This window comes from Staurois parvus, unplaced genomic scaffold (assembly GCF_062004578.1).
Source record: "Staurois parvus isolate SC_StPar_1 unplaced genomic scaffold, SC_StPar_1.0 ptg000023l, whole genome shotgun sequence".
Lineage (NCBI taxonomy): Eukaryota > Metazoa > Chordata > Amphibia > Anura > Ranidae > Staurois > Staurois parvus.
In genome coordinates, this window is record NW_028317819.1 from 4,822,502 (window position 1) to 4,840,250 (window position 17,749).

Below are 17,749 nucleotides of genomic sequence, written 5' to 3' on the forward strand. Positions count from 1 at the left end.
ACTTTTTTGTGCTTGCTTGATCTCTGTTTCCCTTCCATTTTTGTTCATACCTTTGTACCTCTCACTTAAAAAAGTTAATAAACACAGTATACTGCATCATGCGTTGAGCAGTATGGAAGATAAGGGGCTATTGCTCTTGCCCTGCAGTCTTAGGTTTGTAACCTGGGGTAAAGTTTACGTTGAGTTTTGTATGTTCTGCCTATGTTTTCATGAGTTTACTTGATTGGCTTGCTAACAATTTTACCATAGAATATTTGAGTGCACAGAAATAAAAGGTTGTGAGCTCATTTTGGAACACAGAGACTGATGTAAAAGGTTCAAAACTATAAAATATGGGAAATAGATAATACCTGTCTTTGCTATATTAGAATAATAAATGTTTAAAGGCTTATTTGGGTATATAACATTCTGTTTTCTATATTATTCTATATACAGTTAGGTCCATATATATTTGGACACAGGCACAATTTAATTTTTATTCAGGTATTTACAAAAACTTATTCAAGCTATAGTTATATCATGGACATGGGCTGAAAGTGCACACTCTCAGATGTAATTTGAGGATATGTACATCCAAATTGGAGAAAGGGTTTAGGAATTACAACTCTTAAGAGTAGCCAACCCCCCTATTTCAAGGGACCAAAAGTAATTGGACAATTGAATCAAAAGCTGTTTCATGGCCAGGTGTGGGCTACTCCGTTGTTTCTTCATCAATTAAGCAGGTAAAAGGTCTGGAGTTGATTCTAAGTGTGGTATTTGCATTGGGAATCTATTGCTGTGAACCTACATTCAAAGGAGCTGTCCATGCAAATGAAACAGGCCATTGTAAGGCTGCAAAAACAAAACAAATCCATCAGAGAGATAGCAGCAACATTAGGAGTGGCCAAATCAACAGTTTGGTACATTCTGAGGAAAGAAGAACGCACTGGTGAGCTCAGCAACATAAAAAGGCATGGACGTCCACGTGAAGACAACAGTGGTGATGATCGCAGGATCCTCTCTATGGGAAAGAAAAACCCATTCTCAACATCCAGACAAGTGAAGGACACTCTCCAGGAGGTGGGCGTATCATTGTCAAAGTCTACAATCAAGAGAAGACTTCACGAGAGCAAATACAGAGGGTTCACCACAAGGTGCAAACCATTCATAAGCCTGAAGAATAGGAAAACCAGATTAGACTTTGCCAAAAAAAATCTAAAAAAGCCAGACCAGCTCTGGAAAAGAATTCGTTGGATGGAGGAAACTAAGATTAATTTGTACCAGAAAGACGAGAAGAAAAAAGCGTGGAGAAGGCTTGGAACAGCTCATGATCCAAAGCACACGTCATCTGTAAAAGATGGCGGAGGCAGTGTGATGGCATGGGAATGCATGGCTTCCAGTGGCACTGGGTCATTGGTGTTTATTGATGATGTGACAGAAGCAGCCAGATGAATTCTGCAGTGTTTAGAGATATACTGTCAGCCCAGATTCAGCCAAATGCAGCAAAGTTGATTGGACGGCGCTTCACAATGGTCCAAAACACACTGCAAAAGCAACCCAGGAGCTTTTGAAGGAAAAGAAGTAGTATATTCTGCAATGGCCGAGTCAATCACCTGATCTCAACCCAATTGAGCATGCATTTCACTTGCTGAAAGCAAAACTAAAGGCAGAAAGACCCACAAACAAAGAAATGAAGAGAGTTGCAGTTAGAGCCTGGCAAAGCATCAGAAAGGAGGAGATCCAGTCTTTGGTAATGTCCATGGGTTCCAGACTTCAGGCAGTCATTGTCAATAAAAGATTCTCAACAAAATATGAAAAATTAACATTCATTTTATGATTAGATTCAATTTTCCAATTACCTTTTGGTCCCTTGAAAAAGGGGGGATGAGCTATAATGACTAAACCCTTCCTCCAATTTGGATGTACATACCTTCAAATTAAACTGCAGAGTGTGCGCTTTCAGCCCATATCCATTATATAACTATAGCTTGAATATGTTTTGGTAAATACCTAAATAAAAACTAAAATTGTGCCTGTGTCCAAATATATATGGACCTAACTATATATTCTGCCAAGAGCTTGTAGTTTTATATCTGGATCTCCTGTATATTCCTATACACACTGGCTTAATAAAATATAAATTAAGTAAATAGAGTGTGGAGTTATTAATATGATGTGTTTTATGTATAGATTGAAAGGAAGAGACAATCTACTCAAAATGTGCTGGTGTTCAACTCTTTATTATCAAGCTGATCATATTTAAACATCATAGGTGAAATACAGTAGAATCCAATGCGACAAGCTTCATTCTCTTCAAAAACGTTTCAAAAAGGCTTCTAATTAGACATTCTAAAAGAAGCAGAAAAAGATTATGTTTGTTAGTCAATTCATTGAATTACTGCTAATATAAAAGTCAGAGCCCTGAAGACGTAATTTTCTATGTTGAAACATGTTGGGTGGTAACTTCTGATTTGAAATCAATTCCGACACCAGAAATATGTGGCAACCATCTTTAGTATGGGGTTTTAGTGGTTTTCTAAGGCAAATACTGTTTGGTACTGTGTAAGTGCATTTCTTTGATATTTGAAATAAACAAACGGTACTTATTCCTATGTGGGATCCCTTTCCTTCTTCCCTACTGCTAAATAAGGAGTGTCTATCATAATCAAAGCCGGGACATTTACTTCGGGAAGTCATCAGTAGTCATCACCAGCGATCAGTAGATTATTTCTCCTGGTTAAAGTGGTAGTAAACTCATTTTTTATACTTTAACTTACAGGTAAGCTTATAATAAAGCTTACCTATAGGTAAAATTAATATCTCCTAAACATTTACCATTTAAGAGATATTCTAGTGAGCAGCAGCCGGTGACATCACCTATGCATGTGCTCTGAAGGAACGGCATACCCGTGCTGTTCCTTCGGAACTGTGTGTCATGGCCGTAGGACGTAGACATCATCGTGGCTTCGGCCATTCAAGTGGAAGGAAGGAAGACCGGGTGAAGATGGAAGCCTCTGCAGTGGTGACAGCATGCAACTGGAGGGCTTTGTTCTTAGGTAAGTCTTTCATAATGTGCTAGTATGTGATGCATACTAGTACATTATGACATTACCTTGCAGGGGAAAAATTGTTTTTGTTTTTTTTTAGGTTTACTAACGCTTTAAGTTATCTCCTACAAAAGGTGCAATCTCTTCCTTGACAACTTACATTACTCTCTGTTTTACAGTTCTAATAATGGTTCATTCACCTGTTCATCAATTGTAATAGATTAGTGAACAAGTAAAGGCAGTAGCATGTGAAAGCTCTTTCTGCTAGTAATTTCATGCTAGTTTGTTTTACTCAATGCTGTATGCATAACAGGGTCAGGGTGATTCCTATGTGAAATGCAGCAATCAACTAGTGAGGAATTTCTACAAGGTGACCCTCAGTGAAATCATTGGCATAAAAAAATCTGTACGACCTAGCCCTAAATCAAGATGGAGATCAAATTATTTTACTGTAGGCAGAGACAGATGGAAGTAATAGTGTAATTTTTACTGGATACACAAAAAAATATTCTGCTTATTTGCATTTGACAACACTTGAACTGATTTTTGCAAAGCTGAGCAGCAAAGTACAGGGCCTGGGTATTCTGTCTGGGAAGGTCATATTGGTGACTTACGCTGTTGATCCAGGAGATGTAGGCAGACACTCTGGTGAACACGGATGGTTTCTGGTAATAGTTACATCCAAGAGAGGATCCAAAGCTGACAATGCCATGGACTTGGTAAACACCACTGATGGCACAATTCAAGGGTCCACCAGAATCACCCTGAAATTGTCAGAAAAGAAGAAAACTCTTGTTGAAATCACTGTAATCACTTGCTTCATAATTTACATTAAAGTAGTCATGGTGTTATGGATCCTCATGATTTGGCAATATACAGCAGGCTGTCAACATACAAGGGGGGTAAATATTTGTTCAAGATCTCAAAGTGGCTTGTATTTATAGGAACATCTATATAAAGTTCAGATATTGAAATTGTTGCAAGAAATTGTATTAATTAAATTTAATTAACACTTTAATTAGGGTAGAACATTCAGTAATTATGACTTTACAAATTATGTAGCAATATACTTGTAATGAATATAATTGTAAATTGATAAAATTCCATATACTGTAGGAAATGTAGAGAAGTGTATTAGTAAATCTCATGATGTGCTTCTGTTCTTATGTAAGATTGCTAAACCTTGAAAGCAGAGGTGTCCTAGCACCTCCCTCCTTTTTTATTACTTATGGTTATCCTTGTATGTATTTATAAATTCATAGTGATCTCACAGATTGTAAAGTGACAGAGAATTTTGTATATTTTCACTTTATAGATAAATAATTGTAGATATAATATTATTTCTACTAATGATCATAATAACAACAATAATAAAATGGGGGACTTGTTTTCCTGTTCTTTACAAAGTTAGTAGAAAAACATTATAGAAAAAAACTCACATTGCAAGATGACTTGACTCCATCTCCACCAGCACAGATCATAGAGGTCTTAACTGTGCTGCCCCACCAGGAGCTGGTTGAACAGGTGGAGTGGGCAACCACGGGCAGAGTGACTTGCTGGAGGATGGTGGCCAGAGAACCGCCAGCTGCAGATAAAAAGCAGTTTGCATTACTGCCAATGCAAAGATAAAGCATACATCCAGTAATTATAGATATATAAAAGTGAGCGCTCTCGTGTCAGCAGCCAGTGCACTAAAGGTGATCACAGCAAACCTTATAGAACAACCAATAAAATATAGTGCAGCGCTAAATATTCTCAGTATGTCATAAATTATCCACACAAAAGCTATAAGCATAGATGAACAGTTCATAAAATGAGATCCACTTGTTATAGCAGAAATACCAAGACTTGTGGCAGCAACAAATGATAGAAATGCGCACTCACCGGACGCACATGAATAATGCGCATGTAATCAATATCCACCGAGATCACTTAGGTAGGCGGAATGGGTGAGCTTCCAGGATAAATCATCAAGTCTTGGTGATGTGTAGTTAAACTGCTAGGTCCAGAGGTCCCCTTAAGGTTGGACAGGTGCACAGCCTGGGTACAGGGCTCCCTCCCTCTGGTGGTGGTGGATCATAAAAGATGTCCTAGAAATGAAAAGGCTCCAAAAGGAACCAAAGGACAAATGCCCATAGTGTAGTATTTACAACGTTTGGCTTCCCCTCTGATGATGTGCTCTGCACGAAAGACCTAAGGAAGAGCCAACAGAGCGTGACGTCACAGCCGCCCGGAGCCACGAGGAGGCCTGGCGGCCATCTTAATTAAGGGGTGAGTATCACTCTGCATTATCATATGTGAGATTTGTAGTGTATACTACCCTGTTTTCACCTAATTTTTGCACAAATAAAACATTGGAAATACTACACTATGGGCATTTGTCCTTTGGTTCCTTTTGGAGCTTTTTAGATTCTAGGACATCCTTTATGACCCACCACCACCAGAGGGAGGGAGCCCTGTACCCAGGCTGTGCACCCGTCCAACCTTAAGGGGACCTCTGGACCTAGCAGTTTAACTACACATCACCAAGACTTGATGATTTATCCTGGAAGCTCACCCATTCCGCCTACCTAAGTGATCTCGGTGGATATTGATTACATGCGCATTATTCATGCGCGTCTGGTGAGTGCGCATTTATATCATTTGTTCCTGCCACAAGTCTTGGTATTTCTGCTATAACAAGTGGATCTCATTTTATGAACTGTTCATCTATGCTTATAGCTTTTGTGTGGACAATTTATGACATACTTAGCGCTGCACTTTATTTTATTGATACGTCCAGTAATTGGTGAACCAGGAGAACAAGTGATTCACAGATTTTGTCTTATCTGCAGGAATTGTGTCATTCAGGAATTCAGGCAGTCTTGTATTAAAAATTGTATAATTCCCTGTAAATTGGTTAATCTGCATGAATAAATGTAGGTGAATCAAAAAATATTGCCTACTAACTAGTTGATTCTCTCATTGCTATTTATACTTCCACAGAAGAGTCAATGGTACATGACCATACAGTACACCAACTTAATGGGTAATTTTCCTAGGACAATTCATGTGGAAAATAAATATTCTGCTTTTAAAGATTGCGTCACAAAAATAAACAAATGAGGATGCATTTACATTTCACTTTTTTTTTTCTCTAATTACTTTTATTTCTTATTTAATGTTGTATCTTCATTTATGTTGACTGTAATGTGGGTGGGGCTAAACAAGAAAAAGATGTTCTGTTTCTTTATTGATGAAATGCAGATTACACCACGGGTCAAGCAGTGTTATAAACAGCTGGAGGTCCTGAATGCAGTTTGTTCTTAAGCCCTGGTTTACACCAATGCAACTTGTCATATGATTTGACTTTCCAAATCGCATTACAAGTCGCACCCTATTTGTGCCTATGGAAATGTTCAAATCGATGGGACTCTTGCGGTGAGGCAATGATTTTAAAATAGGGTTCCTGCACTATTTTTGGCGATTTCATGTGTGACTTGCATGAAGTTGCACAGATTTCAGGCAAGCCGCACATGAAATCACACTTACCAGCGGCTTTGAAATCGTGCTACTTCAAGTGAAATAGCGCAATTTTAAAGCTGCATTTGGTGTGAACCAGGGCTTAGATAGCATGGTGATGATTTAAGAAGCCAGAAGCAGACTGAAAAAGATGACTAGTGACAATAAAAATGACTGCAAGGAAGTTGAAATTGGACGTAAAGTAGTTCTGTATGTGTTTGGACAAAGTTATGCCTGTAATCTCTGACAGCCATGTTTGCAGTCCTTAACAACAAATGTATCACAACACATGCTTTTTTTAACATTTTACACAGGCTCATTATAGAGCTTTTCAGGGGCTTGCTCAATCTTCCTGTACCAATACTTCTAATCAACAGAAGGGATATGTTCTGAGTAAATCTACAATCATATATCATATCTGCTTTAAACACTTTAACACTATTTCTTTTTGGAAATGCATCTGCACACCACTGTTGTTAACTCCCGACTATATTAACAGAACTATCTTACTAAGTTTACCTATGATGGATCAATACTTACTGCTGGTTCTTCCCCAGCCGGTGACAACACAATTGAAGTTGTTTGCCAGGGTGTAGCCATCACTTGGCAGGGTAGCCGCTTTCACAGAGGTGTTCAGGGTAGCGCTGGAAGCCAGCCACAGGACAGCGATATCATAACTATAAATTATACAAAGTGCAAAATAGTGACATGAGTGCCTTTACAGTCATACAAAACAGCCAAAACATAATGGCATTTTTTACTGTCCATGATAAGAGACAACACAAAACACTAAGGACATTGACCTGTTGGTTCTAGGGTAGGAGTAAACCTCCCCTATAATGCCAATGTACACAGTGGCTAAGCGGTTAGCACTGTGGCCTTGCAGAGATGAGGTTGGGGGCTGAAATTTCATCAGTGACAATGCATGGAATTTGCTGCTTTTATTGATTTTGCTTGGATTTCCACCAGATGTTTTCAGTGCTCTCCACAGTGTGTTCTTCATAGTCATAAAATATACTTTTTAATTAACTTTCACCAAAATTGTCCCTAAAGTTTGTGTGTCTGTATACCTGTGATATAAACGGTAGATTGTAAACTCTTTTGAGATATGATATGATATGTTCCAGGGTGGATAAAAATCAATGATTTTTTAAAAAAAATCAAAAAAATCGGATTTTTTTAATTTAAATCGGATTTTTTTTATTTAAATCTAATTTTTTAAATAAAATGCTTTTTGAGGAAAATATATTACCATCCAAACATTATTCCATCATGAAATAAAAATTAGTTTTTTAATTATGTAGAATAAGGCTGTATAGGTTTAATTTTTTTGGTAAATAAATTCCATTAATCCATTCACAATGTCATGCTCTTCCAGAGGTTTTTGTAAGATTATTGGGCAGTTTCTCTGCCTACAAGATGTTATCACAGATGCTTGGTTTACTTTTGCAGTTCTCAAAACTGAATTTGACTCAGCGGAGATCACATGCCTCTTCTTTACAGCAAAAATGTTATAACATGAACAGAGTTAAGAAAAAAACCTTAATCCTAACTTCTACAAACCTATGAATACAGAATCAACCCCTTCAGTGCTAAGTTTCAAGAAATTCAGTGAATAGAATAGAAACAATATTTTTCTGATTGTTTGGAGTGGAATAGATCTGCACAAGAAGAAAGTGGAACTAAGTGTGAGGAGGACGGGGCTGACAGTCTAAGTTTCTTAAAATATCTATATTTTGTTTAGCCAAATTAGTTAACAAACATGGATGTTTAAGCAAATAACATATGCTGTAACGTTATTGTTTCAGTTGAATAAATCTATTTAAATTATTATTAAGGTAATGATTATTTTTCTCCTTCCTAAGTACAACAGAAAAGTTGTCCAAATATGAAGAATTAACCTATTAAACTGGGGATAAAAAAAACTAATATGAAAAGTTGTTATTCTAAAAATCTTCATCTACTTGCATATTAAAGTTATACCAGCAAGAATTAGTCTTTATGTAGAAAACTAGGATTTAAATCAAGCCTTACTGACTAGTGATTTAAATCGTGATTTAAATCAAATCCACCCTGATATGTTCTATGGTTTAAAAATAAACTCCAAACAATTAATTAACATTTTAATGCAAGAAGCCAAATTCTTCTACAGGACTTAGGCTTGCCATAGGTAACTCAAATTTTGGCTGATTCAGCAGGAAGAGATTTGAGCTGTGAGTGGTTCTGCAAGCACTACCTGGTGGGACAAATGTTGATTTCAAAATCAACTGATCCAGGTGTTGGCTGATCAGTGACTGTATCTTATCAGGTGCAGCCACAGTTCGAGTTTTCAGGCAGCTGCAGGTGCCATGGCTACTAAATACAATTTTTGGCAGTGGAACTTCCTCCATGCATTCTTTTAAGCATGTATGGGGGTATCAACTGATTTTCTCCACAAGCTGAATGAGAGAACATTGAGCTGTGTATGGTTCACTTAACAGTAGCAGTCCAATTTACCAGGAGAAAATTATAGGTCACAGAGACGTTTCTCAGGTTTGTAAGTGTTTTTAGAAGTCAGAGACCATTCATTAAGTGACCACAGAGAACATACAGTAGGTCTATTATATTTTTTCCACATGATTAAGTTGCAAATCATATCATTTTTATGAGGTCCTGCTTCCGGGCAGCACAGTGGCTAAGTGGTTAGCACTTCCACCTGGCAGCACGTTTTGAATCCCAACCACAGTGCCACCTGCCTGGAGTTTGCATGTTCTGCCTGTGTGGGTTTCCTCTGGGTACACCAGTTTCCTCCCACACTCCAAAAACATGCTAGTAGGTTAATTGGATCCTGTCTAAATTGGCCCTAGTATGTGTATGAATGAATGTGAGTTAGAGACCTTAGAGGCTGTACACCTCCTGAGGGTTAGGAACTGATGTGAATGTATAATATATGTATTTAAAGCACTGCATAAATTGATGGCATATAAGTACCTGAACTAAAAATAAATAAAATCCTAAATGTTCTGAAAACTGTAGTAGCTGTGGCTAAATTGGAACATGTGTAAAATATTTTCTGTTTTTATTGGGTGCATGTAAACTATACTGTATATTTAATGCATTAATTAGAAATAGAAAGTCTTCTCTAACATGTACCTCTTCAGCAGAACAGTTACTGTTTTTTTTAATGTTTATTTTGTACTTAATTAAACCTTATCCACTTTTATGCAAAGAGGCATTTATATGACTGTGAGTCAACAATAACAGATCTATCTCCACATTTCAGCTTTTTACCCAGCAGCGACGTTATTGGTGTTCCAGCTGGCATGCTTTCTAATTGAAGATACAGAGATGTACTGTTCGGTGCCATCATTAGCGCTAAGGCTGTGGTCTCCCAGGGCAACACGGTAGGACACAACTCTAGGGAAAAATAGAAAGATTAAAGAAAATGAGAGCAGTTTGTACTATTAGACATGTAATAAATTACAGAGGGAAATAAGCGTTAGTACTTGTAGGAACATCATATATCTGTTGCCCTCTCTGATCTGTATTTCTCATGTCTACCCCTGGTCAGAGCAGAGAGAGCACAGGAGGAATATGGTGATAATGAACCTATGGATTGTCAGTGCAGTTATCCCAGACAGAAGTTGTATGGTAAGCTATTTTATATACAAGCTTGGCAACACCTAAATAGACACTGCTACCTTAGCCCCACTAAGGCCCAAGCGACAATGTCTGTATAAAGAGGCTCCCCTCCCACTGCTACATACCATGCCAGTGCTCCACTTCTGCTCCTTCTTCCATTGCAGCCAGCAAAAGAATCCACAGTATTGACAGAGTGGGTAGTCATGGTATTGCTCTCCCATAGTATCTCAGACTATGCAAAACCACTATAGCTCATATTGAAAAAAGCCCTAGCTGACCGATATCATGCATAGGCGTGATGTCAGCAATAAAGGGGCAGAGACTTTCTGACATCATACTGCTGCATGATATCGGTCAGCAGCGGATTTCTATGTGAGTTAAAATGGTAACTCACAGATATATCGATCTGTTTTTTCAGCGTGGCGTGCTATGTATGTGATTCTCATGGTGCAATAAATACTACACTATTGCCATCTTTGCTGGCTCCAGTGTGGTATGAGCTTTATTTGCTGCAGCTTGGATCGGTACTGGGAACTGTAGAGGAGAGCACTGTGGATGGATGCATAGGCTACCCTGGATAATTCTACTTATGATAACATGCTAAGATTGCTACACATTTTCTGGTGAGTGCTCATTTGATGAGGTGGTGGCTGATGTTTCTTTACACTGGGAAGAGTTTGGCAACAATTTGATTTGTTAGTGGAGGAAATCCAATACACGTTTATTGGACTTTTTTGCACTTTATTGACACTTTATGCACTTTTATACATATATACTTTTTTGTGATATTATACAGCACATTAGGATTATGTATTTATTTATGTTGATATTTGCACTTTATATAGGTATGTGACTAATTGTTGCACTTTATGATTAATTCTTGCCACTGTGTGGCGCTGCAGGTGATTCTCTTTATTTTGTATGCACTTTTGTTGTGTCTTTTAGAGTGGCAAGAGCGCACTAGAGTGAACAGGTGCTAAAAGTGATCAGTTAACAAATAATTGAAGCAAACCTGTAGTGAAAACTAATATCTTACTATGTACAAGAAACCCTCTGATTCCTTTAATTAACATCCTCTTCCTGCTCACCATCCTGAGTACTTTCACTGAGTACTTGCACAGGAGTGTTGATGGCTTGTGTCCTGGCTTTGCTCCTGTTTGCTGATTAAGTGTTGCTATGTCTCAGCCTCTGGTCCTTGTCTGGTGATTTACAGTCATCTGTATCCTGCAACCAACAGTTGCCTGCTACATCATCCCTTGTGCCACTCTGGGTCCTCAGATCTTCTGTAACCACTACAAGGGGTGTTGGACAGGGTTCAAAAGAAGCTCCCATTCCAGCTCAATCTCCATCAGGTACATGACAACTTCCCTTTCTCTGAACTTCCCTTCTGGGAAGTGTGTTTTACTGACTCCTGCACAGGGGTGGACTGACAACTCATGGGGCCCCCGGGCAATAGGGGATCATGGGGCCCCTGTGTCCTCACCCACACTCAAACCACACCCAAAATAGCCTATTAAAGGTACTAGGGGCATCTCATGGGGCCCCCTACTGACCCTGGGCCCTCGGGCAGTGCCCAAATGCCCAAATGGTCAGTCCGCCCCTGCTCCTGCACTATGTATGTTACCTACTTCTGACCCCTCTACTCTCTGTGTTACGCCCTTTTGACCCCTGTACTTTGTGCTTTAAGTACTTCTGACCCCTGTTCTCTGTGCATTACGACCTCTTGTCTCCTGCGCTCTTGAGATACACAGTCCTGACCGCTAAACTCTGCATATTACGCAATCCTGGAAGTATTTCATGCAGTCAGGGTGCCATTATCTAGCTTGTAGAGGTCTGTGCGTCCCTGCATGGATATGCCTCTCAGATCATCACTGACCCACCACCAAAATGGTCATGCTGAACGATGTTACAGGCAGCATAATGTTCTCCACGGCTTCTCCAGACCCTTTCATATCAGTCACATGTGCTCAGAGTGAACCTGTTCTCATCTGTGAAAAGCACAGGGCACCAGTGGCGGACCTGCCAATTCTGGTGTTCAATGGCAAATGCCACTCGAGCTCTATGGTGCCAGGCAGTGAGCACAGGGCCCACTAGAGGACGTTGGGTCCTCAGGCCACCCTCCTGAAGTCTGTTTGTGATTGTTTGGTCGGAGACATTAACACCAGTGGCTTGCTGGAGGTCATTTTATAGGGCTCTGGCAATGCTCATCCTGTTCCTCCTTGCACAAAGGAGCAGATACTGATCCTGCTCAGGAGCAGACTGACCATTTGGAAACTTGGGCACTGCCCGAGGGCCCGGGGTCAGTAGGGGGCCCCATGAGATGCCCCTGGTACCTTTTTCATAGGCTTTTTTGAGTTTGGGCAAGGACACAGTGGACCTATGATCCCTATTGCCCGGGGGCCCCATGAGTTGTCAGTTCGCCCCTGATCCTGCTGATGGGTTAAGGACCTTCTAAAGCCCTGTCCAGCTCTCCTAGAGTAACTGCCTGTCTCCTGGAATCTCCTCCATGCTCTTGAGACTGTGCTGGGAGACACAGCAAACCTTCTGGCAATGGCACGTATTGATGTGCCATCCTGGAGGAGTTGGACTGCCTCTGCAACCTCTGTAGGGTCCAGGTATCGCTTCATAATACCAGTAGTGACACTGACCCTAGCCAAATGCAAAACTAGTGAAAAACAGTCAGAAAAGATGAGTAGGGAAAAAAATTTCAATGGCCTTTACCTGTAAAACCATTCCTATTTTGGGGGTTGTCTCATTGTTGCCCATCTAGTGCACCTATTGTTAATTTTATTAACACCAAAGCAGCTGAAACTTGATTAACAACCTTCTCTGCTACTTAACTGACCAGATCAATATCCCAGGAGTTTAATTGACTTGATGCTATACTCTGATTAAAGAGTGTTCCTTTAATTTTATTTTAGCAGTGTATAATATAATATAATATAATTTAATAAAATATAAATATATTTTTATATACTGTATATTATATTGTCTAAGTAAGTTGATGTAATAAAAGTATGGAATTGTACTCTTACACAAAACATACTTTTAAGTATTACAGATCTCTTCTGCAATAAAGAGCCTTCTGCTCACATTTTTCCCTTTAGTTCCACTTTAGTAAGATATTGTACAATAGGAGATAACTCTGCAGAAATAGAAATATTATTATTATGATGATTTTATTATTATTAATAACAATAATACCTGTCCACGCAGTGAGCAGCAGTTAGAACACGGTTAGCACGGATCAGGGAACCGCCACAGGTATGGTACCAGCTGCTACCAGACAGGTACTGCAGAGACACCTGAAGGAATTAAAGAGCAGAAATGTAATTTAAAGCACTACGCAAACTGTTGGCAATATACAAAATCCCCTTTAATAGTAATATTATAATAATAACTTTGCTGAAAGATAAAACAATAGAGGTGGTATATATATGAAAAAAAACAGTCAAAACAGAGGCAAGTAATCTGATATAAACCTTACTTTTCTGACCTGACTATAAAATTTGGCATCTTTTTATTGCATCCTCTTTTACAGATGAACTTGATAGGTGCAGCAATACAGTATGTGTACATGCTAGTTGCCAATTATGAATTCATATAATAACCTGACCATTACACTGCGTACCATATTAAAAAGGCTATTAGACGCACACACCAGTCAGACACACATTTTGACAGTCTTGCTGATCAGTTTTTTAATCTTGATATTCTTCTGCACATGGCTACTTCAATAGATACATCCACCTGCACATGGCTATCCCAATAGTTACATCCACATAGTTAAATGCTTTAGCTAAAACCACATTATTTTCTGACTGGCCTTAAAAGAGAAGTATGGCCAAAGCTTTGTTGGCCATACTTCTCTTGTAGGTCACAGGAGTACACTTACTTTTGCTCTCCTGTGAGTCTGTTTCAGCTAATAGCCGACTGACTTGGCAGAGCCACTCCAGGCTCTGGAAGGATCCCAACGATAATGTCAGGATTTACCCGGCTGCCTAATTGGCTGCTGGCTCCACCTCTCAGCATGCAGCTGAGAGCCAGAGCCAGCTGTGCCCGCCTCCTACACCACCCAGCGCTCCAGTGAGTGCTGGAAGAGCAGAAAAAGAGCAGTGATTGACAGGCACCACTCTCCACTAAGCGCCTCCTGCGAGTGATCATCAGTCGCGATCACTCAGTTCTAGAGCCGGCGTGGGACAGCGGCAGCATCACACCAATGCAACATGGATGTGAGTATGTGTGTTTGCTTTTTCAAAGTCTCTCTATGCCTGCCAGACTTCAAATCTTCAGTGTGTTCATGTGTTCAAGCAATGGCCTTCTGCAGCCATCACCAATCTATAGTTTAAAAGGCAGAAAGTACAGGCCAGAACTATGTGAAAAGAGTCTGCAGTCTCACCCAAGAAAATTGTGAAGGCCCTGAACTTAATGACTGCAAAGGACTGTATAAAGCTCTAAATAGAAGTGATTCGTGTGTTTTTTTTTTCTGATTGCAGCCATATACAGTTACAATTCAAACTTTATTCTGAATATCATTTTGATTGGTCTAGATAAAGTTCTATAACTTTCCTTTTAAGTTGACTACTTCTATTAAGGTAGGCAAAAACAGGTCATAAAACAAATTAGTTTGGAAATGCTTCACCTTCACGAAATTATCAATATCAAAAACAGTATACAGCATTTTATAATGTAAATTGATCATTTATCAAAAATTGTCCTTCAAAGGTCATATCAATGACCTGATCTTGTATTTGTGTGTAACTAACCTGCCATGGCCAGGCATTCTTGGCTGCATTGGTGCCTCCTACCACACGGCTATTATCATTGTCCTCAAAATAGCGGATGTCATCATCATGACAGTATCCTTTCAGCAAATTAAAAAAGAATAAGGTATAAACACATACAGTGTATATGTGAATACATTAAGTGAAAAAAAAGTTATATCAGAAACAAGACAGAAAGCTGAATTTCAAAAGTGAACTTAACACATAAAAAGCCAGATAAGTTATCCAGCACAGAGTAGAAAACTGTAGAAATTGCCTTTACCTTTAAATTCATTTTGCTATGTCCATGTAAATTGTACTGGAAAACCATTATCTAAGGCACTTCTAGTTAATATTTCAGTGCCAGTACTTGTTTACCATTTATGGTGTTTGGAGTGGGAAAAGGTGAAGTTGGGCTTAAGGGGGAGATTTACTAAAACGGGAGTACTCAGAATCTGGTGTGGCTGTGCATGGTAGCCAATCAGCTTCTAACGTCAGCTTGTTCAATTACGGTTCGACAATAAAACCTGGAAGCTGATTGGTTTCTATGCAGAGCTGCACCAGATTTTGCACCATGCAATTTTAGTAACTAACCTCCATAGACTTACTATAGATACAACAGACAAACCTATATTCTGTGATTTGTCCCATTTCTGATACGAAGCATAATTATCTATTTTTCCAAAGATTGTAAATGCTGTGTTTGTACAAAAGATTCAGAAACTTGCACACAATTGTTGATAGGTTCTATGTGTACAAACTATCATGCCATTAAAAACTGTAAAAAGCTTCTGGCAAAAAGATTTTTAAAAGCTTTCTAAGATATTAAAACAAAAAGATTAAAAAATAAGATTTTATTGACTAAGCTATAAAACACATACTGGTAATTTGACATACTGAATTCTATTTTTTAATCTGTGACTGTTATTTTATGCTTTGATTAGCTTTTTTTTCTGGAAAAAAAGGTAAATGATTGCTACAGTTTAGTTTAGTGAGCTGAGCCTTAAAGTACATGTAAAGCCAAGGCATTTTTTCTTCATTTTGAGGAAAGTAGGTAATTTTTAAGAGTCCCCATGGGAAGATTTCACCTGCCTTCCCTCTCTTCCCACCTTCCTGCTCTGATGACAGCTCAGAATTTTAGATTTTTCCCCACTTTGGGTCCTGCCAACAGTGGTTAGCAGAACAAATAAAGATAGTGATACTCCCAAATGGAAAAAAAATAAAGTGGTTCATTCCTACTCTATTAAAAACATGGCTTTGCATACACTTTACATCTAAAAATAAAATATAGAGCAATGGGGGTATACTATGCTTTTGGGTAGATTTACTAAAGGAGATTAGGAACTTTGCACAATCAATTGTCTTGATATTTGCTTTAATTACCCAGTTATATGCTGACACAATAAGTAAGGAATTTGTTTTTTTCATAATTGAATAACTGAAATGAATATTCATATGATTGAGGATTTGTGACTCCTTTAGTAAACCAGTCTCTTTGTGCAGTCAGATGTTACTGAAATACAATCAGTAAGTATGGCATAAACATCATATAACTGAAAAAAAAAAATATCGGCCTACAAATCTGACATGAAAATCTAGCTAAAATGTTTATTTTTAGTTTTGCATAGAGTGAAGAAAGATTAGAACCTCTGTCCCTTTTTTTTTATTGTCTGGGCCCTAGCCAGAGATTTTCCCTTACTTCCTGTCTCTGGGAAAATGTTTCTAACAGTTGATAGCACTAAACACCTGACACGAATGCTAATCTTTCCTCTCTCCATGAAACAATGTTTTCTGTTTTGCTTTGGGAAGATTTTCCCTCCTATAATGTCCGAGTGACACCAAAAAAGGTTAGGAGAAGTCTACTAATTTAAAAATTAAGTTGTAGCAAATAATGAGAACTTGTCTTTAGGTCATCTGCCATTGGTATTCAGAAAATAGTTTGCCATGGGTTGCAGCACTTTGAAATTCAGTTTAGCTATTTGATTGAACACATAAAGCCCCTTTCACACGGGCAAATTCGATCAAGTCCGCCTGTCAGTTTTTCAGGGGGACCTGATCAGAAGGTCCGATCAAGTCCGCTAAAAAAAACAGAATTGGATCCAACTTCTTCCACTCAGGTGGAGTGGATCAGAGGGTAGTGGGATATAAAGGAACAGCAGGGTCTGTATATTCCCGGCTGCACATAGAGCAGAGCGGCTCTGTTCGTGTCCATTCTATAGAAACTGAGCAGACATGGATGTGTCATCTGCCCACTTTGCTCCAATTAGCAGGAGATTTGTGAGCTGATACCCTTGATCAGAATGGAATCTGCCCCCATGTGAAAGGGTCTAAGTCTGCTATCTGATTTATTTAATTATTATTTTTAATGTAATTATTTTGTATTTTTTACAAGTCTGTTACCTCCCTTAATAAAATATTCCTGATTTATGTATTGCCCCTATGTGCTATGTTAGATAGAAAGTTTTGTTGAATAGAGAATATCACTTCTTACCGCAGAGGACAAGGGCGGCAAGTACCAGAAGCCTGAGCATTGTGAGTCAATTGCTGGGACAATCTCCTGTACCTCCAAGCCTTAGCTGTCTCCTCTTTAATAGAAGTGAGAAGTCAACAACCAGTGAGAACATTTCCAGGTGATAGCAGGTAGAAAGTTTGTCCAAGATTTCCCAAGGACAAGAGATGTATTTAAAAAGATTAGCAAACCGAAAAAGTGATACGCAGGAATGTTACTGTGATATTTTCTAATATAGACATGTTTGAAATTACGAGACTCTTGCACCATCATAGCAGGCCTTTTCAAAACCTTGCAAGGCTATTTCTGTATTGTTCCCTGATAGACAA

At 38.8% G+C, this 17,749-nt stretch overlaps 1 protein-coding gene across 1 annotated transcript; it reads right to left on the reverse strand.

The window, feature by feature from the left end:
- Positions 1–2,200: 2,200 nt before the first annotated feature.
- Positions 2,201–17,520, reverse strand: LOC149472115 (chymotrypsin-like elastase family member 1). The gene is made up of 8 exons (XM_089693065.1): positions 17,403–17,520; positions 14,915–15,012; positions 13,353–13,453; positions 9,798–9,923; positions 7,068–7,204; positions 4,466–4,611; positions 3,641–3,790; positions 2,201–2,328 (listed from the first exon to the last, which is right to left on the reverse strand). Exons 1-8 carry the CDS (start codon positions 17,440–17,442, stop codon positions 2,320–2,322), a joined length of 807 nt encoding a protein of 268 aa, XP_089549191.1. The 5' UTR covers positions 17,443–17,520; the 3' UTR covers positions 2,201–2,319.
- Between the last annotated feature and the right edge of the window lie 229 nt (positions 17,521–17,749).